This window comes from Necator americanus, chromosome II (genome assembly GCF_031761385.1).
Source record: "Necator americanus strain Aroian chromosome II, whole genome shotgun sequence".
NCBI lineage: Eukaryota > Metazoa > Nematoda > Chromadorea > Rhabditida > Ancylostomatidae > Necator > Necator americanus.
In genome coordinates, this window is record NC_087372.1 from 35,062,930 (window position 1) to 35,090,773 (window position 27,844).

At 42.7% G+C, this 27,844-nt stretch overlaps 3 protein-coding genes across 6 annotated transcripts; 1 reads left to right on the top strand and 2 right to left on the bottom strand.

The window, feature by feature from the left end:
• Nucleotides 1-6: 6 nt before the first annotated feature.
• On the bottom strand, nucleotides 7-618 carry RB195_020446 (uncharacterized protein; the record flags this gene model as incomplete). The annotated part of the gene is made up of 1 exon (XM_064188739.1): nucleotides 7-618. The coding sequence occupies one exon, from the start codon at nucleotides 616-618 to the stop codon at nucleotides 7-9; it is 612 nt and encodes a 203-aa protein (XP_064044620.1).
• A 3,344-nt stretch (nucleotides 619-3,962) lies between these two features.
• On the top strand, nucleotides 3,963-11,238 carry RB195_020447 (uncharacterized protein; the record flags this gene model as incomplete). 2 transcript variants are annotated; one of them, XM_064188740.1, is made up of 4 exons in its annotated part: nucleotides 3,963-4,028; nucleotides 7,738-7,747; nucleotides 10,896-10,980; nucleotides 11,067-11,238. In XM_064188740.1, the coding sequence occupies 4 exons, from the start codon at nucleotides 3,963-3,965 to the stop codon at nucleotides 11,236-11,238; spliced, it is 333 nt and encodes a 110-aa protein (XP_064044621.1). The 2 variants fall into 2 exon arrangements, with proteins under 2 accessions (XP_064044621.1, XP_013296434.2); XM_013440980.2 differs by lacking the exons at nucleotides 3,963-4,028; nucleotides 7,738-7,747 and having other exon boundaries at nucleotides 10,898-10,980.
• A 6,078-nt stretch (nucleotides 11,239-17,316) lies between these two features.
• Nucleotides 17,317-27,829, bottom strand: RB195_020448 (uncharacterized protein; the record flags this gene model as incomplete). Of its 3 annotated transcripts, XM_064188742.1 has the most annotated exons (6): nucleotides 20,771-21,227; nucleotides 22,757-22,884; nucleotides 26,754-26,871; nucleotides 26,969-27,121; nucleotides 27,306-27,366; nucleotides 27,811-27,829. In XM_064188742.1, 6 exons carry the CDS (start codon nucleotides 27,827-27,829, stop codon nucleotides 20,771-20,773), a joined length of 936 nt encoding a protein of 311 aa, XP_064044623.1. The 3 variants fall into 3 exon arrangements, with proteins under 3 accessions (XP_064044622.1, XP_013296433.2, XP_064044623.1); XM_064188741.1 differs by lacking the exons at nucleotides 20,771-21,227; nucleotides 26,754-26,871; nucleotides 26,969-27,121; nucleotides 27,306-27,366; nucleotides 27,811-27,829 and adding exons at nucleotides 17,317-17,536; nucleotides 17,611-17,695; nucleotides 23,211-23,229; nucleotides 23,361-23,404 and having other exon boundaries at nucleotides 22,752-22,884; XM_013440979.2 differs by lacking the exons at nucleotides 20,771-21,227; nucleotides 22,757-22,884; nucleotides 26,754-26,871; ... (1 more) ...; nucleotides 27,306-27,366; nucleotides 27,811-27,829 and adding exons at nucleotides 17,317-17,536; nucleotides 17,611-17,695; nucleotides 18,235-18,274.
• Between the last annotated feature and the right edge of the window lie 15 nt (nucleotides 27,830-27,844).

Genomic DNA, 27,844 nt, shown 5'->3' on the forward strand with positions numbered 1-27,844 from the left:
CAACGGTCAGTGTATAGCTAAAATCAAATTAGTCAATACCAATTTTCTACAACCATCACCTTGATCACCTTGATCACCTTGACTCCCGTTGATCTTCGAACTGGTCGAGCGGGCGCCAGTAATTCTTCCATTTGTCCCGATTGCGTGCCAGAGTAGCCCAGTGGTTCCTCCTTTCGCGTGGGACACGAAGAGCATCATATTTTTCTTTGAAGGACTTCGTGAAGAAATCTGACCATTGCGTCGGCGGTCTTCCTTAGTGCGCTTAATATCGCGGGGAACCCAGTCGCTCACGGCTCTGGTCCAACGGTTGTCGTTAAAGCACATCACGTGTCCGGCCCACCTTATTTTACCTTCCTTGGCAAACGCGGCGGCGTCTCTAATCTTCGATCGTTGACGTAGGAGAGAACTTCGAATCCCGTCCCTCACTTGCGTGAAACGGGATACTCCTAGCATCACTCTCTCAATTGCGCGTTCAATGACGCTCACCGCGTTTTCTTCCTGCTTGCGAAATGCCCAGGTTTCCGAAGCATAGGTCAAAGCAGGAAGTACGGTGGTGTTGAAGGGGGGAGCACGGAGCCAGGTGTTCCTGGTCTTCTTCACTACATCCACTACATCCATCTACAACCATATCCATAAAATATCCTCAAGCAGTTATCTCCAGTTTTTTGTTGTCTTTACTAACCCCTCGAGTTCCATGAAAAATATTGTTTTGGTTTTCAAGACCGCAAATGCCCTGCTTTGGTTCTTTTGGAGGAAGCTAAGAAGGAAAATTCAGTTGGACTCGAATTTGGTCAAAGGAAAGCAAAGGCGACCTCATGGGATCTCCTTACTAGCACCTCATCATTTCTTAAAGACAACCCACTCAAAGCTGTGGCCCTTTACCTCGAAACACCTGCACTCTAAGAGCATTAGCAGTGGTATTGGGAATTTACGAGAAAGTTCCGAGAAAAATTGTTTTATTTTTATTAATTAATACTTATGCAGGATGGTAAAGACAAAGAATAAAATTCCCATGCAATCACAAAGACGCAAAGAACCATCCACAAAATGACGTTTCCTTTCTGTACTCCAACGTATTCTTTGTAATTTATTCAAGTACTGAAAAATCTCTGGGCGATGTAGTGTAGCGGTTAGAGGTTCCACTTCCTGCATGATCGATCGGAGGTTCGAATCCGCCCTAGTGCTCACTAAGCCTTTCATCTCTCCGAGGTCGATAAATTAGTACCAGACTTGTCTGGGAGGATAAAAACACTGACGTGACACATCGGCTAGCCACCCCAAGTCATAGTGTGGGCCAGTTACACCCCAAACGATTCTGAATTGTAGTGAACGTGGGGGCGCATCCCAAGCGGATTGATTAACGCCAGAATCTTTATCCTTTACTCTAAGTGAAAGATCTTGACAATTTCAGTTTGCGACAGTTGATCAAGGATTATGATTTTGAATGATGGAAAAAAGAAAAAGAAAAGAAAATGCAGTGACAGTTCTCCGTAGACAAAACAGCCAATCAAATCCTCTACTCTTCTCCTCCGCACCTCACTATCGCTCTTCCTTTTCATAGCTAAACAATGTATGAAGATTGCACCTGAAGGTTATCTTCTCCGGAAGAAAAAATCACCGCCTACGATCAAACTCCAGCACAAAATATTTTCTTCGGTTTAAAGGCATCACCCCACGAATCTGGAGTGGTACGGATTTCCGGTGGCGTATTTGTATACGGGGTCGTAGATTATGGGGAGGAAGGTAATTAATTGCCGTAGAAGCCTGGAAGATGCGGCTTCGAGCGTTCCGGCGCACCATTTTCTATAAGGAGTTCGATTGGAGCGCGCCAGCCCTGTTCGGCGCCACATCTTCCGTTCCGTTTTAATTCAAATCAATTTCAATTTTCAATTCAAAGATGGAATAAGTACAGAAGAAAGTCTTCTTTTTGAAAAAAGAGTGATGTTAACTCCGAAGCCGCATATTCTCAACTGGACCTTCTTCGTACATCATACATTGCCTCATCCGAGTACCACTTGCTCCAATCTCTGCCTCATCACCTGTAACGATGCCGTTTCATCAACGAAGATGGATAACCAGGGAACCAAAACGGACGCTCGTTCACTCTTTGATCGGAAGTCCCCGGACGCGTAATAGGAGAGAACTGACAGAGAGGAAAGAGTTGCTGAACCTGACCAATAGTTAATAATCGCTTATAAATAATTACTCTGGATGAAGGCTGCATCAAGTGATTTGCATAAGCCTAGAGGCGTTTGTTATAAGAATACAACGAATAGAATTAGCTGACCTCAATTATCACAAAATTTTATTGAAAATTCATCCAGTCAAGGACATCACCACTGTACACTTTACAAGAATGAGAGCATTCTATGAGATGAGAGGATGATTCATGATTTCAAGCGCCACTTCAATGCTCTTTTTAAGGCTTACCTTTCATGTGATAGTTGGAACATTTGTAGTATGTATCTTCGTCATTCTATGCTGGCTTCACTAGCCAAGAGCTCCTGTGACTCTGTTGGGCGAATCGCATAGGAATTCATTAACGAGGTTCACCTTATCTTTTATCCTAGATGCGATTGTAAAATCAAACTAAAACCAATGTAAAACGTCAATCTATCTAACGCCTTGCTACATAATTCCGCCACAATTTGATTTTTAACAAAATTGTGCTTCTTACGGCCATTGTTTTCTTCTCAGCTAGGCTCTGTTTTCTGGAATTCTTGTAGTAGAGAGAAAGAGAGCTGTGCATTCTTTAAAGAAGCTCTGATGGAATTTTGAACATGGTATTAGAGGGCCACATATCGAGACTCCTTCAGTGACAGACGAGGAAGTATGCACGTTCAAGACTGCTAAATTTCTTTGTCGTAGAAAAGATAGCTTAAAGGCATCACCCCGTAAATCTGAGGTGGTACGGATTTCAGGTGGAGTATACGTATACGGGATCGTAGATTAAGGAGAGGAGGTGATTGCGTCCGTTTCTTCCAAATTGCCGTAAAAAGCGGCCCTGAAGATACGACTTCGAGCGTTCCGGCGCACTATTTTCTACAAGGAGTTCGATTGGAACGCGCCAGCCTTGAGCACGTGCCGCCGGGCCGTTTTTTACGGCAATTAGGAAAAAATGGACGGAATCACCTTCCTCTCCATAATCTACGACCCCGTATAGGAACTCTCCACCTGAAATCCGTACCACCCCAGATTCGTGAGGTGATGTCTTTAAGGTTGCACTCACGTTAATAAACCTCAAACTGTTCTGAATGGAAGTCGAACACGTGGGCGAATCGCCTAGCGATTCACCAACAAGATTCACTTCATCTTTTGTCTTTATAGCTGTTGTATAAAAAAACAGTGAAACTCACTTCGAACATCAAATCTCTTTAGGCCTTGCGGGATGCGTCATATGGTTGAGGGCCTCCATGTGGTACGGCAAAACGCCTTCGTTCATTTGGATGGCAGGTCACCCACAGAGGTCGTTGAGAACTGGAGAAGACGGCGCTGCAAAAATAGTATCTTTCGCAGCAAATACCACCTAAATGAAATTCATAAGTAGAGCCTACAGCACAGCAACAAAATACAACAGAATACAATTTCTTTGCGTGAAAACATGGTAAATTGCGTTTAGGCAATAAGATAACCCATCCTAAAGTTGAAGTCGGAAGAAGAATAAAAATGGGATTAAGGGAAAAGCAATGGAAACTTCTAAAGGATGTTACGGCCCATTTTGTGGGAAATTAAACCGATTTGTGGATTCTTTCCGGCTAGATGGTCTAGAAATTATGTGCCCTCAATTATGCTAATTGAATAAAATCTTCATGTTGAAAGTTGAGAGAAAAGTATGTCCACATAGCCATACTTTAATCACATTATTTGTGTTTCACTGCATCCTCTCACCGAAATGGCGTTGTAGTGTAGGATATACATTTTTCAGAAGTGGCAATAAATCCTAATAATGTTGACGAGCTGCAATGCAATACTTCCATGTGCGTCCTATAAAGAATGACGAGCCGCAGTCGACGCGTGGAGTCGAGATGGTGAGTGCAAAATGTCTTTAATGCCACATCTTCTTCTTTCTCAGCACATATGGGTTGCTATGCGCTGGAACAGTAACAGAAAAACAGTAAAAAGAAATGTTGCCCACTTATGAAAAACCGAGAGCAAAAAGAAGCGCAGTTTCTTCCTCTGCACATAATTCGGGTAAATGGAAACCCTTCCGTTCTTACGACGAAAATGCCGCCAACGTTTCCTCTTGTTTCAGGAAAACTATTTTTACGTCGCCAATTCATTCTCTTAGCGAGAAAGCTGGAAAGTTCCCAGCAACCTTAACAGTTCACCGACTGGGAGAACAAACAGCTTCACTAGGAAAAGAGTAGAAGAAATCCAATTATGAGAATGCAGCTACCAAACTTTTCTTCCCGCTAATTTAATTCCATTATGAACAAATCCTCACCATAGATACGATAGTCGGAGCCGGTACACTGACCCCTTTCACTTTTGTGCGGTTGGGGAAGGGACCTCATTCACTTTTAAATGGTTGACAAAATTATCCCCTTCACTTTTGGACGATTGGCGAAAGGATCCCCTTCACTTGAGCTACACCCCATGAGCTAAACCTCCTTCACCTGAGGAGGGTCCGGCTTCTCCCTATCGCGCCTATGATTCTCACTGTGAACCAATTAGATTTAATATACACTAAACAACTAAATCTGGAAAAAGAAATGAGAAATATGTAGAAACTCAACCTTGATGCATCATAGCATAGTCAAGTCAAACAAAGATTTCAAGAATGAACAAAGGTTCGTCTAGATTTTAAAAGTCACAAGTCCGGTCTACATTATCTTTCTTGAAGGAAATCAGGATCCACATTGGGAACATCAACTTTCAGGAATCAAAATGAAAGCTTCAGTCAAACTAACTGTTTACTTCAGAGTTCTAAACCAGAATTTTACACACTGCTGAGTCTTCTTGTTTTAGAAACGAAAAACATTGTTAGAATTTGCAACTTTCAACTTGTCATTGCAAACTATTCTTTGCACATTGTACAGCGTTATTGTTAAGAAGTACACAAGTCGATGTGCAGTAATATTTACAACTTGGAAACTGTTATCAGTGTTTTGTATGTGTTGTGCAAAATCAATGTGCGATCATAAATGAAAGAGTCAACTTTGCACCATCACAGTAACGAGCAGAAAACAGAAAACAGAACAAAACAAAGCGGAAAAAGAAAGAAGATGAGTTTTGGCTCTGAATCCTTTCAAAAACTTTGGCGCAGCGGTTACAAAAACAAATAGTGCGTCTTACACATAGCTATAGACGGGGTTTCAAGAACATTTTCACGCGCAATCACAGTAGATCAAACGGTGGTCGATAAAGCAGCGTGGCCAAACTCGTCACTACAGTCCTTACAAAGAACGTTGAAGGATAAACAATGACAAAGTGCTTGACGTTGATTAGTCCCTTTGGGATGCGCAAATGGACATCACTGCAGCTTAAAGGCATCACTCCACGAATCTGAGGTTGTACGGATTTCAGGTGGAGTATTCATGTACGGGATAGTAGATTATGGAGAGTGATTCCGATAATTTCTTCCTAATTGCCGCAAAAAACGGCCCGGAAGATACGGCTTCGAGCGTTCCGCCGCACTATTTTCTACGGAAGGAGTTCGACTGGAGCGCGCCAGCCTTGTGCACGCACCGCATCTTCCGGGCCGTTTTTAAAGGCAATTAGGAAGAAATGGACGGAATCACCCTTCTCTCCATAGTCTAAGATCCCGTATACGAATACTCCACCTGAAATCCGTATCACCTCAGATTCGTTGGGTGATTCCTTTAAGATGATTAAACATTTATGAAAGCTTGGACGATTTCTGCAGTGGTGGCTCACCAGTGCATTCAGTCAGCGTTTTCATCGTCCCAGAGAAGTTTGGTAACAATTTTCTCACCCCGAAATGAGGAAGGACTTGTTTGACCGGGACCTTGTTTCGAACCATTGAACATGCAGAAACTGTCGAATTTCTTAACAATGTATACTAGCCCACAACCCTGTTATTGTTAACAACAGTAAAGAGCGTAGCGGTTGGCGTCGAAGGGGGACTCACCAATTATCGCTCCAGTGCGCATTATGGTGATGAAGGTTCCAGCCTTACGCAACTGTATCAAGCTTCAGGTAGTTTTGATCTGATAGAACTGTACCACACATATAATTAAAGACATGCATTTAAGAGGTTTTTGATGATTGAAGTGTTCAGTATAAATCTATCTATGTGACTGTTCAGGCATATCCACTATACCTACGCACAGTTTCTTCGCCTTATTCGAGAATACAGAAAGAAAATTCCTTTTCTTTGATTTAAATTTTTATTTTTTTTTTTAAATTCTAAATTTTAAGTTGTCATGGATCATCTAAGCTCGAGCGCGAAGATGACGAGTTGGGCTCATAATCCTGTGCGGTTATATGCTTCATCTTGCGAATGATATCCCGTCGTTGCGTCCTCTAACTTTACTTCACTGCACGTGTGAGTAAATGTTAATGGAGTGCTAAATATCAGAACAAAGGATCCGTTCGATGTTACGTCCGAAAGAATAAACATTTGTCAACATCATAGGTGTTTGCCAAGTAAGTAAACAATAAATTTGGTCATCAGCTTCCTTGTAAAAGCACTCGTGAGTAATAAATATGGTCATGTTGATTTGTTACGTCACCAGATTTAGCAAATGTAGTAACCACTATCGCTAGGTATCCTTTGAGTTTGCCTATCGCTTCAATGGAGCGGTGCAACTCAGTCGGTAAGAGGTTTCGCTGTGACTGCAGCATTATCGATCGAAGGCTCGATTCCGCCTTAGCGCCCACTAAGCCTTTCATCCCTATAGAATCGATAAACTGGTGGCAGATTTGTCTGGGAGGATAAAAATACTGACTTGACACATTGGCTAGCCCACGCATGTCATTGTATAGGCCGACTACACGTTCGTAAACTTCAAACGATTCATAGAATAATGACATACAATGACATGCGGCCGGCAACGAATTAGAATCACCGTAGTGGTGCATCACGAGCGGATTGATTAACGGCAGACACTTTATCATTTATCGTTTATCATTTCAGCTATCGCTAACGTGGTGAGGCTGTTGTGAGGATAAGTCATCGAGGGCTTTGGATTTTAAAGCTTTGACCGAGGCTATAACGCAGAATTTAATGCAGAAAAATGAAGAACAATAAAGATCGATAAGAGTCTCGGCTACAGCTCAACCAAATCAATTAAAAGCACTCAATCTTTATGAGGCACTGTTATAAATGCAGTCCGATGAATGTGTTCAGCTGTATCAGAGGAGCTCGCACAGCGGTAAATCTACCAAAGTGCAGGTTCCTTACTGCTTGGCACGTACACTTCTCTTTTTCTCTCTGCTTTGCGCTCCAGTCACGCTGAAGTGGATGGACACATCCGCAGCCGACTATATGATCAAATGCAGTATGATCACCTTCATAAGATGCAAGTGATCACAAAAGAAGTTCCAAAAACAATCATCGAGAGATCTTAGTTGCCAAAACAGTCTTCCAGAAACTTGTTCATCCAACACTAAAGAACGTTGGTAATTTGGTTTTATCTAGTTGTCTAGAATTGTCCACATAGACGTAATTATCTTGGTGTATTGTGACTTGAAAAACGACAAAAATGGCACATATAAACGCCCCAGCTGCGCTGAAAACTTGTTCATTATCTGTGAATCTCTGCACCATTTCAGTCCATCCTTGGTAGGTATCCGAAAAAACCTTCAATTATCAGGCAGTAATGCTATAGAAAATCTATGCCAGAACATAGGTGCTTATAGTCTTGTAAAAATGATCTCAAGCCTGCTGCAATTGCATAAACGAGTGAGCTCTATGAGGCGCGGTGGAGCTAGCGATTATACTCGATCTGGGACCATCACTTGCTCTGCTGCGCCGCTTCGGGCGGCGGCTTACCGGCTGCAGCATGTTTCAACACGTTTCGGCCTCACTTTTTTCCCAAGAAGATCATTTCAATATTGACCTCATATAAGCATTTAGGAATGTTAATTTTTGTTTTTGTTTTTCTGCAAGAAGGAAAACAAAATTACTAAGTGTTGCGAGACACGTAGGATAACGTAGGACGTACGAGACACACCCCACGAATCTGGTCGATTCTTGGAGAGAACGTCTCACCCCATGTCGTCGCCGGTCTCTCTCGAGGGCGTTTAGTATCTCTTGGGATCCACTTTAGCGTTATTTTAGTTCATCTATCGTCGATTCTTTTCATAATGTGACCAGCCCATCTGCTTTGCTTTCTATATATATATATATATATATATATTTATATATATATATATATATATATATATATATATATATATATATATATATATATATATATATATATATATTCCGCTGGGTCGCGAAGACAGAACATTCCTCTTACATGGAGCTGCGAAGACTGGCTAGGTGTTGTGTGCAGCGGTTAAACTTCAGAAGACATCTCTCAAGGGTTCTGTGGGTAGTGAGTAGTTTCCTAAACGTGGCACGGGTGTCTGTTCACGTCTCCGCTGCGTAACAGAGGGCTGGAAGAACTCTCGAGTCAAGCAGATGGCCCGTCAGTTGTTCCGTAGCTTCCCTGATAGGTGCGAAAGTTCCCCACGCTGCTCTCATCCTTCTATTCAGTTCTTCCTACAAGTCGTTTTCCATATTCATCGAACGTGTGAGGTATATGTATGACGAAGTTTCCACGATTTGGGATCCTTCAAGTTGTACTCTTTCGCTCTGACAATGGGGGTTCTTTATGAACCGTGTCTTCCTTCTGTGTATTCGCAATCTTATTCTCTTCCCTGCTTCGTTAAGTTCCTTGATCGTCGTTTCTACTTCTCGAGAAGACAACGATCGTCCGCAAAACGATAGAGAGGAATTTTCCATCAACACGCATGCCCCTTTCTTCCCAAGAAAATGATTTCATTATCCATTGCAACACAGCAGTGAACAGCTTCGGCGAAAAAAGCTGTATCCTAGTGGTGCATCAATGGCAGCAATGGGCTAATGTTCTCTCATACAGCCAAGCAGCTGAACCCCTGACGGAATCCAACTTGCTTTTGAGGCTAGGCTTCATCTATCGTCCTAGATAGGGGATGATCTTAGTGAATACTTTGTATAACATACTCAACAAGGATCAAGAATATCGGGTGGTAGTTCCGAAGGTCCGCCACCTTTGTTATGGATAAGAACGGTTCGCGAGCTCCCACTGGTCTGGGATCCTTTCTTTCTGAAGGTAGGACGTCATGCGCGCCGCTAAGGTTACATGAAGTGGATGGCCACTAGCTAACACTGGCACTATTAGAAAGTCTGCTGATATAAAATCAGGTCCGGGAGCTGTGCCAGGTTTCATGTTCTTTATAGCGACTCGTACTTTTGAAGGGAGAATCCGTGGTGGAGCTTCACCAGTGAGGATGATAGAGCTTGACACAGGCGTTAATAAACGGAAAAGGGTCCAGTAGAACCTCTCCGTAATGATTTCCATCTCACGACGAAAAGAGATGCAAGTCCCGTTTCCGCTAAGCAAGGCTGCTAGCGGAATGTTATATTCGCGGAGATCCCTGCGGCACTTCTTCAGACTCGTTCTTCTTTGTGCTCCTTCCTGAATCTTCTTCTGCTTGTATTTCGAAAGATCCTTTTGCAACGCTTTTCTGCAGCTAGTGTTTGCTATTAACCGCAATATGTGCGATGCATTCGGATCAAGCCTCAAAGTCCTTCTTCTTCCCAACAATTCCTTGATGGTCTTCAAATTCGATCCAAGTTTGTCGTAAGCGGCTTCCACGACCGTTCAGCACAGGCTCATAATCCTCTGAGCAGCATCTCGTAGTCCAGGTTTGGGTCCTCCTGAATGTGCTAGTCTGTGCTAGTACAAGGAGCGCTCGAGTACACAATCGTCGTAGACGAATTCTTTTCTCCTTCGTTGTCGAGAGCAGATGTTCCTTTCCATCGTGTGGCTAAGTCGTATTTTCGCACTGATCAGAGACGGTGATCAGAGCCACTACAAAACGATGGTACTAACGAGACGTCAAACCACCTCCTGTTGGTGAGTATGAAGTCGATCTTCGCACGAGTCGCGCTGTTGGGCGATTTCCATGTCCACCGACGATGATTTTTCTTCATGAAAAGAGAATTAACACGAAAGAGGCGAGCGGCGGACAACAGCTCGGCGAGACAGTTTCCATTTTCATTCCGGTCTCCTAGTCCAAATCTTCCGATCTTGCATTCCTTATCTGTAGTCTTTCCTAGTTTTGCGTTGAAGTCTTCGACAACGAATTTGTAGGACTTCTCGTTGGATCACTTCCTTCAGCTCCTCGTAAAACGCGTACAATTCGCAATCATCAGCTGCTGGTGTTGATGAGTAGCAGTTTATCATGCTGATAGGTTTTGGTGCAGAGGGCGATCCAGAATCAAAGACTTCCTGAACAACCCGAGATCTGATCGACTCTTACCGGTCGCTGGTCATATCGTCCGACCTCTGAGACGGCAGGGCCTAGTGTGTAGGGTGCTGAGGTAGTGAATATGCTGGAGTGGCAAAAAGATTTTTCCCCAAATTTACCAGTCCTGCCACGGCGAGCTTAACTTTCATCACAGGTCGTCGCCCAACCCATATCGATCAGGGGATCCACCTTGCGACATTTTGAGACGGTGGTGTATCTTAGCAGTGGATTACTGTTAGTTAGGCTTCCGATTCCGAGAAGTAGGAATATCGCATGTGTCGAACTCCTTCTCAGCTTGGGAGACCCTGCCGGAGGACAAGCCTCACCTGTGCATTGCAGTCGACGCCCAGAGTCACCTACCTCCACTCCACTATGAGGCGGTAAACCGTAAAAAAAACAATTTCCTTGTCTATCTTCGTTCATTTCAGAAATGAAATTGCTTGCACTCCTGATCTTATTCACTGCAGTTTTATTCCTAAGTGTTGGGTCTGTTGCTGGCTTGAAAGGATCAGAGTAAGCTTCTTGTGATTGTAAAAAAAGGAGAAATGTCCTCATTCTTTTTGCCAAATTTTCCACGCTAAGAATAACTACAAATATAGGAAACAACGCATCAAACGCCAGTACTACGGATACAGCTATCCATCTTATCAGTTTTACGGATACAACTATCCATCTTATCAATCTGGCATCAATCCACTCGGTTTGGCAAGGCGAGCAGCTTCGATGTTCATCCCATCTGGTGGATGGTGGAATCGTAATCAGAATGGTTGATAGTGGATGCTATTGGATGTTCGAAGCTGCTGTTAGATCTACTGATATATGAATTTCTGATCATTTATCGAAGCAATAAAGTTATTTCCTAGTTCAAAACAAAGGTTGGAGTAGCAAAACCTGTTCAAACTATTCACATTGCCTACAAGCGCACAAACAAAAGTTTGTCACTAAGCTAATATTTCGAAACGGTCGGCGCTTTTGGAGCTAAAAATTGCCTTTCATATTCTAAACCGTCAAGCACCGTCATCATGTAGTTATGTGTCACCACCATCACTTTTTCGTTTGCATTGGTGAACACAATTTTAAAATAACGATTATTTGAGAGGGCTTTCAATTTTTATTTGAGAGGCGGTGAACATTCCGAGACACCACTTTATTTATGTGTTCCGTAGCTCGCATACTTGTAGATAAAACAAGAAACTACTTTCTATGGATTCATCCAAATTAAATCCTATCAGCTTTCTGCGATAACCCAAAACGGATCAGACCAACTCTAACTCTAAATTAGTAAACCGCATTTTGTAATGCAAATTTCAGTTTGTGTCCCTCCGACTCTGTACTCCCACACCTAATTTTCGAATGCTCATGCTCTACTTCGCATGGTCTTACACCATAAATGACATTGGCGGACTTTCGAGATAGAGTGCACGACTAAGTTTGCGAAACAACATTGTAGAAAAGGGAAGAAGAAACGTTTTAGAAACAGTATTGTTGTGAGCGAATGAACAATGAAGAGAAAGGAGACAAAGCTAGCACGATGCGAAACATTCCCAGGGCAACCATCGAGTTTCTCCTTTTGTAATACACATAATTTGACCAAACTTGAAAATTAGTAGTAATCAACTGTCGGTTTGCTGAGGAAAGTGGGAACTTAATCGTGGACAGCCTTAGCTCCTTTGAAATTGTGTTCACTGTACGTAGCGTGTGATTCTCTAATCGAAATCGTTGCTCGATAAGGCATGGTGACAGATGTTGGTCACGAATATACACAAACACCATGAAGCCTCAATTGGCATTAATTTGTAGTAGAGTGCCTAGCAATAGACAGATCGTTGACGAATTAACGGATTTTCGAGGTTATCCAATAGTACGTAGCGCCTACTTCCTACTCAAGGTGACGGCATTACGAAGAAATAAGATTTGTATTCCCGCAAACAATCAGCAATGTTACACACCCCCGCATTCAAAGGAGAAAAAACCACTAACTAGCACACTCCAGCGCAAGTTAAATGACCAACTTCCGTTTTCGGCCCCATTGGCAAACTCATCCTGTTTCTCGCGTACTCCTTAATTTATCCGAGATTTTTTTTCTTGATGTCCCAGGTATATATGCAGTGTAATATATGTTTGCTTCTTTTTGCTATGCTTTTTCTCTCAGTAATCAAAGTTTGAAATTTCTCCAAAGAGATGAAAGAAGAACAGAGAAACAACTGAAGTATCAAAAAAGTTTTGATCAAGGTACAAGTAAAGGCATCTACTTGAAGGCTACATATCACAATAATAGTCATACAGACATCTAAGTCAGAAAATGGGCTCAAATTACAGCCACTCCCAAACCGTGAAATTGCATCGGTCACACTTCACCAATCTATGAAGTATGTACTTCCAATCATGCACAATTAAACGAGAATGAGCGAATTTAAAAAAGGAAAAAGGGCTGTTAAGAGATTGCAGGCAAATCTATACCTCCACTGAGAAGGTAAAGCTGTCCTAAGCGCACCGCGTCGTTCCATATGATCAGGGATATGAAAGTGGCAAAGACAAGTGTGCACTTCACAGCAAACGACGCGAAAGGTATGTCCGCACACTGAATGTCACGTGCGAATTGCCCGCGAAGCGCACAGCAGGTGAGGTATGAATTGAGAAAAGAACACGAACAACGGAAAAACTAGGCGTAAATGAGCATCAGGCATGTTTGGTTGCAGCAGCACTTTCTCTCCCCTCCTTTTTATGCACCATACTGGTGTAGCTCTGCGACATCAGGTGCTACCGTATCGCGCGTAATTCTTCTCGTTTCTCCTGTAGGTCTGACGCATGCGACACTCAAAGGCATCATGAATCTGAGGTGGTACACATTTCAGGTGGAGTATTCGTATACGGGATAGTAGGTTATGGAGAGGGGTTTCCGTTCATTTCTTCCTAATTGCCGTAAAAAAACACCCTGGAAGATGCGGGGCAAACAAAGCTGGCGCGCTCCAATCGAATTCCTCGTAGAAAATAGCGCACCGGAACGCTCGAAGCCATATCTTCCTAGCCGTTTTCTACGGCAATTAGGAAGAAATGAAACGAAATCACCTTTCTCTCAATAATCTACTATCCCATATGCGAATACTCCACCGGAAATCCGTACCAAACCAGATTCGTGGGGTGATACCTTTAAGGATAAAGATCTCAGTCCCAGTAATGATCGTCATATGACCAGCCATCATAGAGAAGACTGGCTCATCGCATCTTCCAAAAGTTAATATAACTACTATCTTCAAAAGAGTCATAAGACCTTGACCAAAAAAATCTTCCAACTGGATAAACGTGCAAATGTGCCCTGGTTGTAAAAACTGCTATACAAAAAGATCGTCAGCAAACCAATTTTAATTTTGGTTAGAACGGCTGGAAAAAGAACTCACCAATGGTTTTGTTTCTGTCGTGTTTATCCTCAAAAAGACATACAATGGATACGCTAGACACAGTCGAAGTCGAACATGTGTTGGCCAGATGCTTTCATAGTTCTCTTCAAATGCGGCGCAAATCGCACTGAGAGCCGCATGCGCCAAACCGGCAGACGACAAGAATCACGACGGCAGCAGTGCCGTCGTAAAGCTATACCAATGTTGTCGTGCCAGGCACGACTTTCCCAGCCAGCCGGCCGCAGTTCTCGCGCGCCGCGTGGGAAACATTGCCAATGGCAATGTATTACGGTAGCGCTCCCACGCGGCCGCCATATATAAGGGCTGGCACCGAGCAGTCGGGGTTCCGGTCTTTCTTTCGTCACTCTCCCGATTTCGGTCCAGTCTCGTATCCGCATTTTTCGTGGTGTCGCGTTGCGTGACGTTATATTTAGCCTCGTTCGATAGCCGCACCGCCACGCCACCGCAACAACCCTATCCCTGGCTGGCTGCCCACGGGGTCCGAACCGCAACCCTAATCCATCTGCCGCCGAGAACCACTTAACCATCTAGCCATGACTGGCCCCTTTATTGATCCACCTTATGTCGTGTATATTTGTGCGTGCCGTGTCGTGTATTGATGTCTTAAGGATAAACTCTATTCGTAAAACCCTCTTAACCGCATTGCACCCTAGAAAACATATTGGGGCGTGGGATCAAGGGGGCAGCCCTGAGGCCCCCAAAGGGGGAGTCGGGGCAGGGGGGAAGGGACCCTCGGATCGAGCCCGCAGGGTTCGGAGGGGCTAGGCCGCCATCCGGTGGCTAGCCCAGCGCAGGGCCCCTCCGGATCCGGGCAGTCGGCCCTGGGTCCCCCCACCGATGCCCGCTGCTCCTCTTCGGAGCGGACCCGGGGTACGACAAATGTGGTGCATAAAAGGGGCGAGAAAGTGTTGCAGCAACGAAACATGCTTGATGCTCGTTAACGTTTAGTTTTTCCTCTGTTCATGTTCTTTTCGTTTTTTTCCTCGACTCATCCCTCTCACTGGTCTGTGCTCCAAGCCTAATAGCTTGCTGCGTGACGCGTCGCAATCACTTGCAGGGCCGCTAGTGGAATCAGAGCTACATGACGCACTGATTTGCTGAGCGCAATGATTGATGGTTAACACTGGATATCGCAAAGCAACACGGGCAATTTTACGCTACAGTCTGCTGACGCGTTGCTTGCAGCTGGGTGCACATTTCGCGCTGCCTCTTGCATACTTTCCTTCCTTGTTCATATGTTACGGCGCAAAGCGCTGAAAATAGCTTTACGTTCTCGGTGGAGGTAGGGATTCGCCCGCAATTTCTTAGGAGCCCTTTTTCCTTCTTTTAAATCCTCCCATTCTCGTTTTATTACGCATGATTGGAAATTCGTTATCACAGTCACAGAAAATCCTCGTCGGTTAATGTTTTCGACCTCGACAATCAATTAACGTTCCATAGATTGGTGTGGTCTGACCAATGCCTTACGCGGTTTGACGGTGAGTGTAGCCCATTTTCTGTTTTAAATGTCTGCATTACTAGTGTATTTATGTTTTCTTGTTATGCCAACGAAGTTTAGGTGAAACTTTTTTATTGGCCTGACGTTTCGACAGACTCGTCTTTTTCAAAGGCCTGAAAATGGTTCGAGGTCATTGATACCATGCATATCCCATCAAACTTCTCCTCTCTCCTCGCCAACCCTCGATATTGTTCCAAGTACACCACGCAAGACCTTAAAAGGAAAACAACTGACCAGTTTCACCGACTAGCGGGGTTGGTGAACCACCGCGTTCTTAAAGATTGTCATGATTGATTAAATGATGATTAAAGATTGTTCTTAAAGAGGAACTGCAGGTGGAACAATATTATATATTATTATTACAATATTGTCCCATGCAGTTCTTTAACGTTATCCACACACCAGTACTTAAAGGCATCACCCCATGAATCTGTGGTGGTGCAGATTTCAGGTGGAGTATTCGTATACAGGATGGGAGACTACAGAGAGAGGGGTGATTCCGTCCATTTCTTCCTAATTGCCGTAAAAAACGGCCCGGAAGATACGGCTTCATTCGTTTTGGCGCACCATTTTGTACTAGAGGTTCGATTGGAGCGCGCCAGTCTTGTGCGGCGCCGCTATAGCCTTCAATCAAGTAAATGGTCTTACCTGTATTTTGATCAGGATTTTTTTTAGTACTTCAATTGTTTTTCTGTTCTTCCCTCACAACTCGGCACAAACTTTGATTACTAAGAAAAGCTATGGGAAAAAGGAGCAAACTTATATTACACTGCAAATACTAAAGACATCGAAAAAAAAAGAAAAAAAACTCTGTTAAATTAAGGTGTACGTGAGAGACAGGATGAGTTTGCCAAATAGCACAGAAAGCACAAGTTGCTCATTTAACTTGCGCCGAGGTGTGCTAGTAACTGGTTCTTCCTTCAAATGTGGGCGTCTGTAACACTGCTAAATGTTAACGGGAATGAATAATCTTAGTTTTTCGTAATGCCGTCACGTTGGTTGGAAAGCGGTCGTTATGCATTACTGGATAAGCTTGGAAAAGAGTCAATGCTGTCCACGAATAACTTCCCACTTTTCTCAGCCAACCGACAGCTGATTGCCCCTAAATGTCAAATTCGCTCCAACTCTGTGCGATACAAAAGGAGAAAGTGGGTTTTTGCTGCAGGCAGTATTCCACTTCGTGCTTGCTTTTTTTTTATCTGTCATCACCGCTCATTCGCTCACAACAGCAGTGTTAAAAGCGTTGCTTTTCGCTTCGCTCGAATGGTGTCTCGCGCACTTAATCGTGCACTCTATCTCGAAAGTCCACCAGTGTGATGTTTGGTTCAAGATTATTGGATGTTCAGCACAGTCACGCAGAAAATCAGGTGTCGGAGAAGACTGCAGGAGGGAGTTGGGCCGAAATTTGGAATGTAAAATGCGCAATGCAATGTTAGAGTAAGAGCAACTTTCGGTTCCTTCTAGGATTTCGCGGAAAGCCGATAGGATTTAACATGGATGAATCCATAGAAAGTAGTTTCCTGTTTTATCTATAAGTGAGCTCCAGACCACATAAACGAAGTGATCCTCAGGATAACGCTCACGAAGCCCTCTGAAATAATCGTTGTTTCAAGATTTTGTTTAGCATTACCACAGGCAGCATCGCCAGAAAACGTGAGGTAACGTTGAAAATTAACAGCGTGACGGCGGCACACGACGGTCTAGAACACGGAGGAGAATTTCTAGTTTTGACGGCGACGATCAGTTCGAAACCTCAGCTTAGTGACAAACTTCCTTCTCTGCGCTTGGTGGCAATGTGAGTAGTTTGAACAGGTTTTGCTATTCTAACCTTTGTTTTGAACTAGGAAATAACTTTATTGCTTTGATAAATGATCGGGAATTCATATATCAGCAAATCTAACATCAGCTTCGAACATCCAATAGCATTCATTATCAACCATTCTGATTACGATTCCACCATCGACCAGATGGGATGAACATCGTAGCTACTCGCAACAGATTTAAGCCGGATTGAAAAGGATTGCCGTATCCGTAAGATGGATAGCCGTATCCATAAGATGGATATCTGTATCCGTAAGATGGGTAGCTGTACCCGTAAGTCGGATAAGACGGATAGCTGTATCCGTAATACTGGCGTTTGATACGTTTTTTCCTGTAGTTATTCGAAGTGTAGAAACTTTTGCAAAAAGAAAAAAGACTTCTTTTTTACAATGACAAGAAACTCACTCTGATGCTTTGAAGCCAGCAACAGACCCAACACTTGGGAATAAAATTGCTGTGAATAAGATTAGGAGCGGAAGCAACTTCATTTCTAAAATACATGAAGATAGTTGGACGAGGAATTGCTTTTTTTCTTCAGTAGTTATTCACTAAGGTTATTTACCTTCAATACTATACAGCAATGCCTACTAAATAAAGTGCCAGACATGAAAATGAATGAAGTTTCCAAAAAATTCTAAGAGTGTAAAGTTTTTCACAAATCTAACTTCATTCGGATTATTTAGTAATTTAGTTGTCTTCTTTGCAGAAAAAAAGAGCATTCTTGAATGTTTATATGAAATCAGTGTGAAAGTGATCTGATGGTTTGACAAAGTACAAAAGCGATAAAGTCGCGTCGAAACAAATTTTAGCCCGGTGCAGCTGGTAAGCCGCCGCGCTCGAAACAGCGCAGTGGAGCTAACAAGGGTCCCATGTCGAGGGCAATCGTTAGCTCCACTGCATCTCTCAGAGCTACCTCTTTTGTGTAATTGCACCAGGCTTAACATTCTTTTTACGAGACTAAAAGCATCTATGTTCTGATTTGTCAGTAGAAGTACTGCCTGATAAATAAAAATTGGTATAGAAACTTACCAAGAATGAAGTGGCGCGGACGTTCGGAGTTATTAAACATGTTTTAAGCGCCGTAGGGACGTTTATATATGCGAATTTTGTAATTTTTCCCAAGTCACAATACACAAAGATAATTACATCTATGCAGACAATTCTAGACAACTAGATAAGACCAAATTACCAACGTTCTTTAGTGTTAGATGAACAAGTTTGTGGAGGAATGTTTTGGCAACTAAGATCTCTCGATGATTGTTCTTGGAACTTTTTTTGCGATCACTTGTATTTTGAGAATGTGCAACTGTATTTGGTCATATAGTTGGCCACAAATGTGTTCATCCAGATGAGCGTTATTGGAAGAAGGCAAAGAGAAAGTAAGTGCCAGTGTCAACCAACATGTGACGTTCACTGTGGTGGATTTGAGGCTGTGCAAGCTCCTCTGTTTGATAAAACTGAACACATTCACTGGATTGTATTTATAACAGTATCTCATAAGGATTGACTGTTTTTGATTGCTCCCATTAGAGAATTATCTTCAGTAAACTTGAGTCATGAGCCGGCACAGTAGGTCAAAATGTCAGTCAAGAAAAAAGTTCCACCTGACGAACGAATTCACAGCACATTTCTAGCTTATTCCATGCATTCAATATCCAGGTACAAAGACAAGAGAATATGAGATTTGTCAATGGGATTGTTATTTCGAGCCTGAGTAAATCTTAACGTTGCGAAACCTCACAATGTTAGGAGGAGAGCTCATCCTAAAATCCGTTTCTCCCATAAAGTCAAGGTTGAGCGGAAAATTTAGCAGCAAATTCTTGTCGATGAATCACCAAACTGACGATTTAGCTCTTCTTAGCGAATTCAACCGTGTTGTCGTTAGTGTCAGAAATTTACTGTTGACATTAGAGGAAAGCGATGCCGCTCAGCTGAAGGTCGTCAACGAGGTTAAGTTGTTGACTATCAATTACTACATAGTAATGTTTACACGCCTCGATTAGAATTGGTATGAGTTGTTGGGAATTAAACGTAAATGTAAGATGAAGAATACGTATAATAGAATGTATGATAGAAGGTTCGTCCTGTCCCAAATGTACGTGTTGACGGAAACGTGAAATAAATTTTCCGAAATTCCTGGAAAATGTTTCGATCGGGATAGTTTGAAAAGGTCTTGAAAAATTTCTTGAAGGAGGATAGGAAACCAATATTTCCCTATCCCTATTTCCAGTACCAGCACTTCTCTCATTAGCAAGTGTGCCTGTAAGGTTTTGTTTGCTGCGAGCGCCTGCTGCACTTTTCTGGAAGACCCAATACATTTAGCGAATTCTTTTGCCAACAATATCGACCTGTAGCTTCGTTATTGTCAAAAGGAAAAAAAATAAAGTTGTTTGCAAAATCATGCGAATTAACACATTTAGGCAGGATCTGCGCCGGAAACATGAAATGTCGACGCAATGCAGTCATCGTTAACCTCATCAGACACTACAGAACACCTCAAAAAGTAATCTTTCTGACAGATTCGCCAACGCAAATCTTATGTTCGCATGAGATTACGATGAGATTACATTGGAAATTACGAGGAAGTTCTACGAAAAATTGTTTTATTTTCATTAAATAATACTTATGCAAGATAATAAAGGCAAAAAATAAAATCCATTCAATCACAAAGACGCAAAGAACAATTTACAAAAGTACTACTCCTGCCGGTTCTGCAACGTAACTCTTAGTAATTTACATTAGCATTGAGAAGTGTTAACAGTTTTAACTGGCATCTGCTTACCGAAGATTCTCATTTCACAAGATCGATAAAAGAAAAAAAGAACAAAAGTAAAGATAATGCTGTGAGAGTTCTCTGTCGATAAAACGGCACATCAAGTTTAAATCTAAAAAAAAATTCAAAAAGCAGATCAAAAAAGTGTCAACTTTCCTGGATGGCTTGGCTAAGTTTGGAGTATATCATTGTAGATAGAGAGTTGTTCGATAACAGACTACAGATTAGGGACAGACGGTATGTTAGAAGTTTCGAATCAAAAATTAAAGGAGAAGGATGTTTGTTCACCAGAGAACATCTTTAAACGACTTGTAAACTATCACCCTGACCTATTAGGGTGTTCGGAAAATATCTGCCGAAATACGGCAAAATTCCAAGACAACACAACTTTTTAACAACATTTTATTATTCGACGAAATAATCTCCGTCAACATCGACAACCTTCTGCCAACGTCTCACAAGATCACAGCTTCCTTTGGCGTAGACCTCCGGCGACATGGAAGCGACGAAATGCCGAAGGTCATTTTCGAGGTGGGCACAAAAAACCGAGGGTTTTTTTTCCGGGGGGGGGGGAGGGGGGGGGAAGGGGGGGGGTGGGCCCCGGGGGGGGGGGGGGGGGGGGGGGGGGGGGGGAACTTCCCATCCGAGCTCCAGAATTTTCTGAGAAGTCTTCTTCGCGCGCGTTATCGAGCTTCGGGTGCTCCTTGCGGATCTTGTCGCCCAGTATTTGCGGTTGAGCTCAGTAGACCTCGGCAGTAACTGTCACGTTGTCCTGCAGCAGTTCGAAATTCCTTAAACTCCCCACCAGACGCTCAGCGATCCGGCATTTCTTCGCCACGGATGTTTGTGGGTGTGGTTGACGTAGAGGACCCATTTTTCATCTCCAGTGACAGTGATGTCCAGCCAGTCGATTCTGTGGGTTCTGGAGAGCAGCTGAGTGCAGATGTCCAGACGTCTTTGGCGTTTGCCGTCGCTCAATGCATGTGGGAGCCACTGACCGAGATTTTTCACCATTCCGAGAGATCGCAGTCCATTGCTCACTGTGGACAGCGAACAGCCGAGATTGGCAGCAAAATACCGCACACCTTCACATAGATGCTGCTCCTCCAGATTCTTCGGTTCGTCGAACGATATTGCAGTGGGTCGACCAGAGTGAGGTTCATCTTCGAGTTTCTTGTTTCCGGCTTCGAAGCGCTGCAACCAAGCGCGCACAGACCGCTCAGAAGGGGCTTCAGTGCCGAATACTTGACTTAAGTTTCGATGGGCTCCAGCAGCGGGATGGCCAGATTCGAACTCGTAAAGGAGTAAGTGTCGAATATGGGTCGGCCAATGTAGGGCGAAATAGGCAAGGAAGAGGGAGCCAGATATGTTATGTGTATACAAGTGGTAGTGTCCTTGTATAATTTATTTAAAACGGGAACTTCCAGAACATCTCAAAAAATCTGCGCTATTGCGAAATTTTCGGCAGATACTTTCCGAACACCCTAATATTAAGGGCGTTTCTGGTCCCTATATCCAGTATCCCAGTGAACGCACCAAAAAAGGAAACTATTTAGAACATATGTTAATTCGCCACAGAATGTGTATTGTAGTAACAACAACAGATTTGTATTCAACCATAAATTGCATTTTATTGAACAACAGTGAGAAAAGGTTGCGAAGGAAAATAAAAATAGAGAGTGAACTACAGAAGAGAACTTTAATTCAGGCTTCGCCTGAAACGTTCTGCCTTCGGCTGTCAAGAATAAGCGGCTGAAGTTAAAACGATGTGCAAAATCTGATTTGTTTTGCCTCGAGCGTGAAAAAGTCACATTTCAATCATTTTAACTCCCCCTCCCCTCCACTTCCTCCGGAAATTTTTCGGTAAAGAAGGGGACCCACATGCAAAATCATCATGGAAAAGGAAACAGGTTACACGAACTGAAAAAAGAAGAAGGGATACCAAAAGAAAAACAGATGAAAGAAAATAAAAATAGAATAAAATAAGTGAAGCTGAGAGAGAAAAGTAGGCAGACAACTAATTTCTGTCACGCTTTAGAGACTTAGCTCTAGGATTTCATCTAGTTGACATGTTAGCTCAGTACTATAAATTATAAATCTATCTCAAGTACTCCATATTCAATCTTTAACGCTCTGCTTATGGCGGTGATAGCGGTGTTATTTTTGAATGTCATAAAGATCTGAGATCAATCGTTCTTTACGAATTTCGTGTGGTGAGAGGTGATGGGGACGTTCTCTCACATTACGATGCACAAATGGTCCAACCGGATCACGTCTCAAAAATTCTCTTTGCAAGGTGCACCTCATAACAGAAATCTCGTTAGACAATCCGGTGTTTGACTGAAGAACTCCAAACTCGAATGCAAGCAAACCACTTTAAAGAACCATGTTCATTCGCTAGGATCCGCGTGGAGATACACAATCTGGATTCTTCACGCTCTGACCGTTCACCAACCGTGGATGAAGTCTGACATCAGCATCACTCTCCTTGAGAAGTGGATTTATATCAACTACAAGCACCAGTGGCTCAAACAGGAACAGAAGGAAGTCTCAGCGGTTAGGCCCGAGTCCAAGAAAATCATGTCGTATTATTGGTGGAAGGTTAAGGGAGTAATTCAATGGGAGCTTCTGGTTCTTTCATCAATGCTGAGAAGTACCGCAAGGAGCTGGAGCGGTTGGGTGAAAAGGTTACAGAAATACACTAGAAAGGCATGAAAGTCCTCTTGCATGAAAGTGCGCGAAATTGACTCAGATGAAGCTGCACATTCTCAACTGAACCATCCTTCCTCGTTCACCGTACTGTGCGAACATTGCTTCGTCCGACTACCACTTGTTCCCGTCTCTGGCTCATGACCTGGCATCGGTTCGGTTGTTCTTCGGTTGTTCTTTGATCGCAAATCTCCGGACTGCAACAAAGAGAGAAATTACAGGTTGCGAATGCGAATTACAAATGAACATTGGAAACATGGCATCGATACCGATAGAGGATATACTAGTGACTGAAAACCAAGCGTATGAGAAGAAACAGTTTGCAGATGAAATATAGCAAATTGTATCAGAAATTATAATACTTAGTAGTCTAATAACTCGAAACAAAGATGCTTCCCAGAATTGACACTGAAAAGATGGACTGGGTCCGGGTAAAAGCTAACAGTCGTTTATTAATAATGACTGTGGAAGAAGGCTGCATCAATTTTTTTCCAAGAGAATGCAACGAATAGAATTAACTGACCTCAATTATCACAAAATGCCTTTGAAAATTCATTCAGTAATACAGTAAGGAACACCGCCACTAATAACTTCACTAGAATGAGAGCTTTCTATGAGATTAGAGGATGATTCTGATTTCAAGTACCACTTCAATGCTCTTTTTAAGGCTTACCTTTCATGTGATACTTGGAACTTTGTGGTATGCATGCTCGTCATTTTACGCTGGCTTCACTAGTCAAGAACTGTGACTCTGATTTGAGTTTGAACGCGTGGGCGAATCGCATAGGTACTCGTTAACGAGGTTCACTTTATCTTTTATCCTTGATGCGATTGTGAAATCAAACTGAAACTAACATAAAACGTCAGTCGATGATTAGTCCATGCGGTGCATTTGGTGATACTAAATGCTCCATATACGTTACGATAGAATAATAGTCGGGTCAAAACAACATGAATCACGAGTGTATTTGCTGTGCATTTGCGTACGCGTTCGAAACGGCGTGGTGGTGGCAGCAGTTGGAACCGAGTTGGGGCCGTCGTGAACTGCAGCGATTTGTGGTGCCAGCAAAGGTTTCATCGCGCTCTTAGCCGCTACGCTCCACTGAAGCCCCTCGAGATAAGTCGCGTACGCAATTGCGTAGGTGTTTCATGTCGCTTCGATCCTACAATAGTGTCTTTTACACCAAATACCATTCAAATGAAATTCATTAGTACAGCCCACACCACATCAGCAGAATACAGTTTTCTGAAAACAGAAAACACAGGGAATTATTTTTGGACAATAAGATAACCCATCCTAAAGTTTTGAGAAGTGAAAGAACAATAGAAAGGACTGTGAGAAGAGAAATAAAAACCCCTAAAAGATATTACATTCCATTTTATGGGAAATTAAACTCACCTGTAGCTTTATTCCGGCTAGACGGTCCAGAAATTATGTGCCCTCAGCAGAGATTTCTTAATAAGATAGCTCACGTTCGTACAGATGTCCACGGAAGAAATTCGTCATAGGATTAATCGCTTCAGGCAATAGCCTTGGGTTGGTGAAGAACAGCAAGGTAGTTTTCTGGAGCGGTCGCGCAATCGCTTACATACCGCTTAAATCGAACTAAGATCTTATAGTTGAGACTACAAAGTTGTCTGGCAAGCCGAGTGCGAAGCAATTGATTCTGAATTGAGCAATCGAGTCGGTCTGATCAGCTCGATTAGAACGTACTGTAATTACAGGACTAGATTTTTGACGAAACAGTATCGGGAAGAATTGAAGGAAAAGTATGTTCACATAACCCTACATTATTTTTCTCCTGCCGCATTATCTCTTCGGAATGGTGTGGTAGTGCCGACTTGCATGTTTGACAATGTTTGACCGTGTTCATAGTTCGGGGACTTTCGCTATTACGACGGGAAGGCCGCCAACGTTTTCTCTTCCTTCATGAATACCATTTTTTAAGTCGCAATCTTCACAGTTCGGCCACTGGGAGAACAAATAAGCTAGCTGGAGAAAGAGTAGAAAACATCCAGCTGTAAGAATGCAGCAGTCAGACTTTTTTTTCCCGCGAATTTCATTCTAATAGCAGAAAATTCTCCTCACTTTGTATCAATTACATGTAATATACGTTTAATAAATAAAACTGCAAAGAGAAATGAGAAATATATGAAAACTCAACCTTGATGCATCATAGCATAGTCAAATCAAAAAAAGATTTCAAGAATGAAAGCGTCTAGATTTTAAAGATCACAAATCCGATCTATTGCCCATGTTCGACTGTCTTTGAATCTCGGCATGTTGAAACGTAGTTTTAACTGATTTCCTTGAGCTGTAGCCAAGATTGGTATCGATCTTTATTAAACAGCGGCTAACGTCTCGGCGATATCGCCTTCGTCAGAGCCTGGAAACTCAAAGCCATGGCTTTGAGTTTCCAGGCTCTGACGAAGCCATGGCTGTTAGCCGCTGTTTAATAAAGATCGATACCAATCTTGGCCACAGCTCAAGGAAATCAGTTAAAATCCGATCTACATTATCTTTCTAAAAAGAAATTAGGAACCATATTGAGGACACCGACTTTCAGGAATCAAAATGAAAGTTCCAGTCACACTGACTGTTTACTTCTGAGTTGTTTTAAACCAAAACTTTGCACACTGTTTAGTCTTCTTGTTTCAGAAACGAAAAACATTGTTAGAAATTTCTTTCGACTTGTCATTGCAAACTAGTCTTTGCACATTGTTTAATGCTATGGTCCAGAAGTACATAAGTTTATATGCAGTAATACTTACTGTAATCTGGAAACTGTAATCAGTTTTATATGTGTTGTGCAAAACCCGCGATCATAAACGAAACAGTCAACATCGCATCATCACAATAACGAGCAGAAAACAGAATACTGCCAGGCGATGGGAATTCTTACAAAACGGAAATTAGAAAGAAGTATTTCTTTCGTAAGTAATCCTTTCGAGGATTCTTGTGCAGTGATTACAAAAACAAATAGTGCGTCTTACACACAACTATAGACGGGGTTTCAAGAACATTTTTGCGCGCAATCACAGTAGATCAAACGGTGGTCGATAAAGCAGCGTGGTCAAACTCGCCACTACAATGCTTACAAATACCGTTTAAGGATAAACAGTGACAAAATACTTGACGTTGATTAATCCCTTTTGGATGCGCAACTGGACATAGCTGCAGCTTAAAGGCATCACCTCACGAATCTGAGGTAGTACGGATTTCAGGTGGAGTATTGTTATACGGGACAGTAGATTATGGAGAGGGGGGTGATTCCGTTCATTTCTTCCTAATTGCCGTAAAAAATGGTTCAGAAGATGCGGCGCGTGCACAAGACTGGCGCGCTCCGCTCCGGAATCAGTCTTCTCTCCATAGTCTATTATCCCGTATACGAATACTCCACCTAAAATCCGTACCACCTCAGATTCGTGGGGTGATACCTTTAAGCTAGCGATGGTCTCATCGGTTACGCAACTGCATCAAGGTCCCGGTGATTTCGACCTAACTATGTCATGCATAATATTGAAGCTTGTATTAGGTTTCTAATGATTAGAATACTCAGTGTAAATGTATCTGTGTGATTGTTCAGGAACATCCACTATACCTACGCAGAGTTTCTTCGCCTCACTGAAGAATACAGAATAGAAATTCCCTTTCTTATTTTTAGTTGTCATGGATCATCTAAGCTCGAGCGCAAAGATGACGGAACGGGCTCATAATCCTGTGCGGTTATATGCTTCATCTTGCGATTGATTTCATTATCCCGTCGTTGCGTCCAGCAACTTTACTGCGCCTGTGAATAAAGGTTAATGGAGTGCTTTTTTTCAGAGCAAAGAGTTCTATCGATGTTATGTCCGAAAGAATAAACTGTAGTCAAGGTCTTATATGTTTGTCACGTTGAAAAAAAAACACCTACTCAGGGAGAACATCAGGTCCCATTTAAAAATCCTTGTGAGTCATAGTTGTGGTACGTGGTGATCTATTGCGTTACCAGATTTAGGAAATGAAGTAACCACCAGTCACTAGCTATCCTTTGAGTTTGCGTATCGTGCCATCGGGGCGGTGCACCTCAATCGGTAGGAAGTTCTGCTGCGGTTGCAGAATGATTGATCGGAGGTTCGATTCCACTCCAATGCCCATCAAGCCTTTCATCCCTTCGGGGCCGATGGACTGGTATCGGATCTGTCTGCGAAGATAAAAACATTGACTTGACACATCAGCTAGCCCACGCAAGTCATTGTTTAGGCCAACTACACGTTCGTAAACCTCAACCGATTCAGGACCGAAATGCGCGTGGTGGCATATCCAGAGCGGAATGACTAACGCCAGACACTTTATCCCTTATCATTTCAATGCCCTCGGTAACGTGGTGAGGCGTTTGGGAGGATAATTCACCGATGGCTTTGAATTTCAAGGTTTTGGCGAAGGAGATAACGCTGAAATAAACAAAGAAATAATTAGAAATAATAAAGAAAGATCAAGAACAGTCTCGGATACAATTCAAGCAGATCAATCAAAAACAATCATTCCTTATGTGGTACTGTAACAAATGCTGTCTAGTGAAAGTGTTTAACAGTATCAAACAGATGAGCTTCAGCAGCGTCATATCTACCAACCTACCCTGTTGCTTGGCATGGACGGTTCTTTTTCTCTCTGCATTGCTCCAATAATTCACCTTCCCCTGGATGAACGCATTCTAAGCCAACTATATGGCCAAATACAGTTGCACAATTCTTAAAATACAAGTGATCGCAAAAAGTTCCAAAAACAATCATCGAGAGATATTAGTTGCAGTTTCTCACAAACTTGTTCCTTCAATGCTGAAGAACGTTATCAAGTTGTCTCATATAATTTTTTTAACTGTCTACATAGATGTGAATGTCTTTGTGGACTATGATTTGAAAAATGGCAAAAAATGGCATATATAAACGTTTCTGCGGCGCTGAAAACATGTTCATAAACCTGCAACGTCCCCACCATTTTGGTTCATCCTTGGTAGGTTTCTACACTAGTTTTCAATTATCAGCCAGCAGAAGTACAAATGCAAATCTTCTACAGACAAATCTTTGAGAGAACACAGGTGCTTATAGTCTCGTAAAATGAACGTTAAGCACGGTGCAATTACCCAAACGAGGCAGCTCCATGAAGCGCAGTAGAGC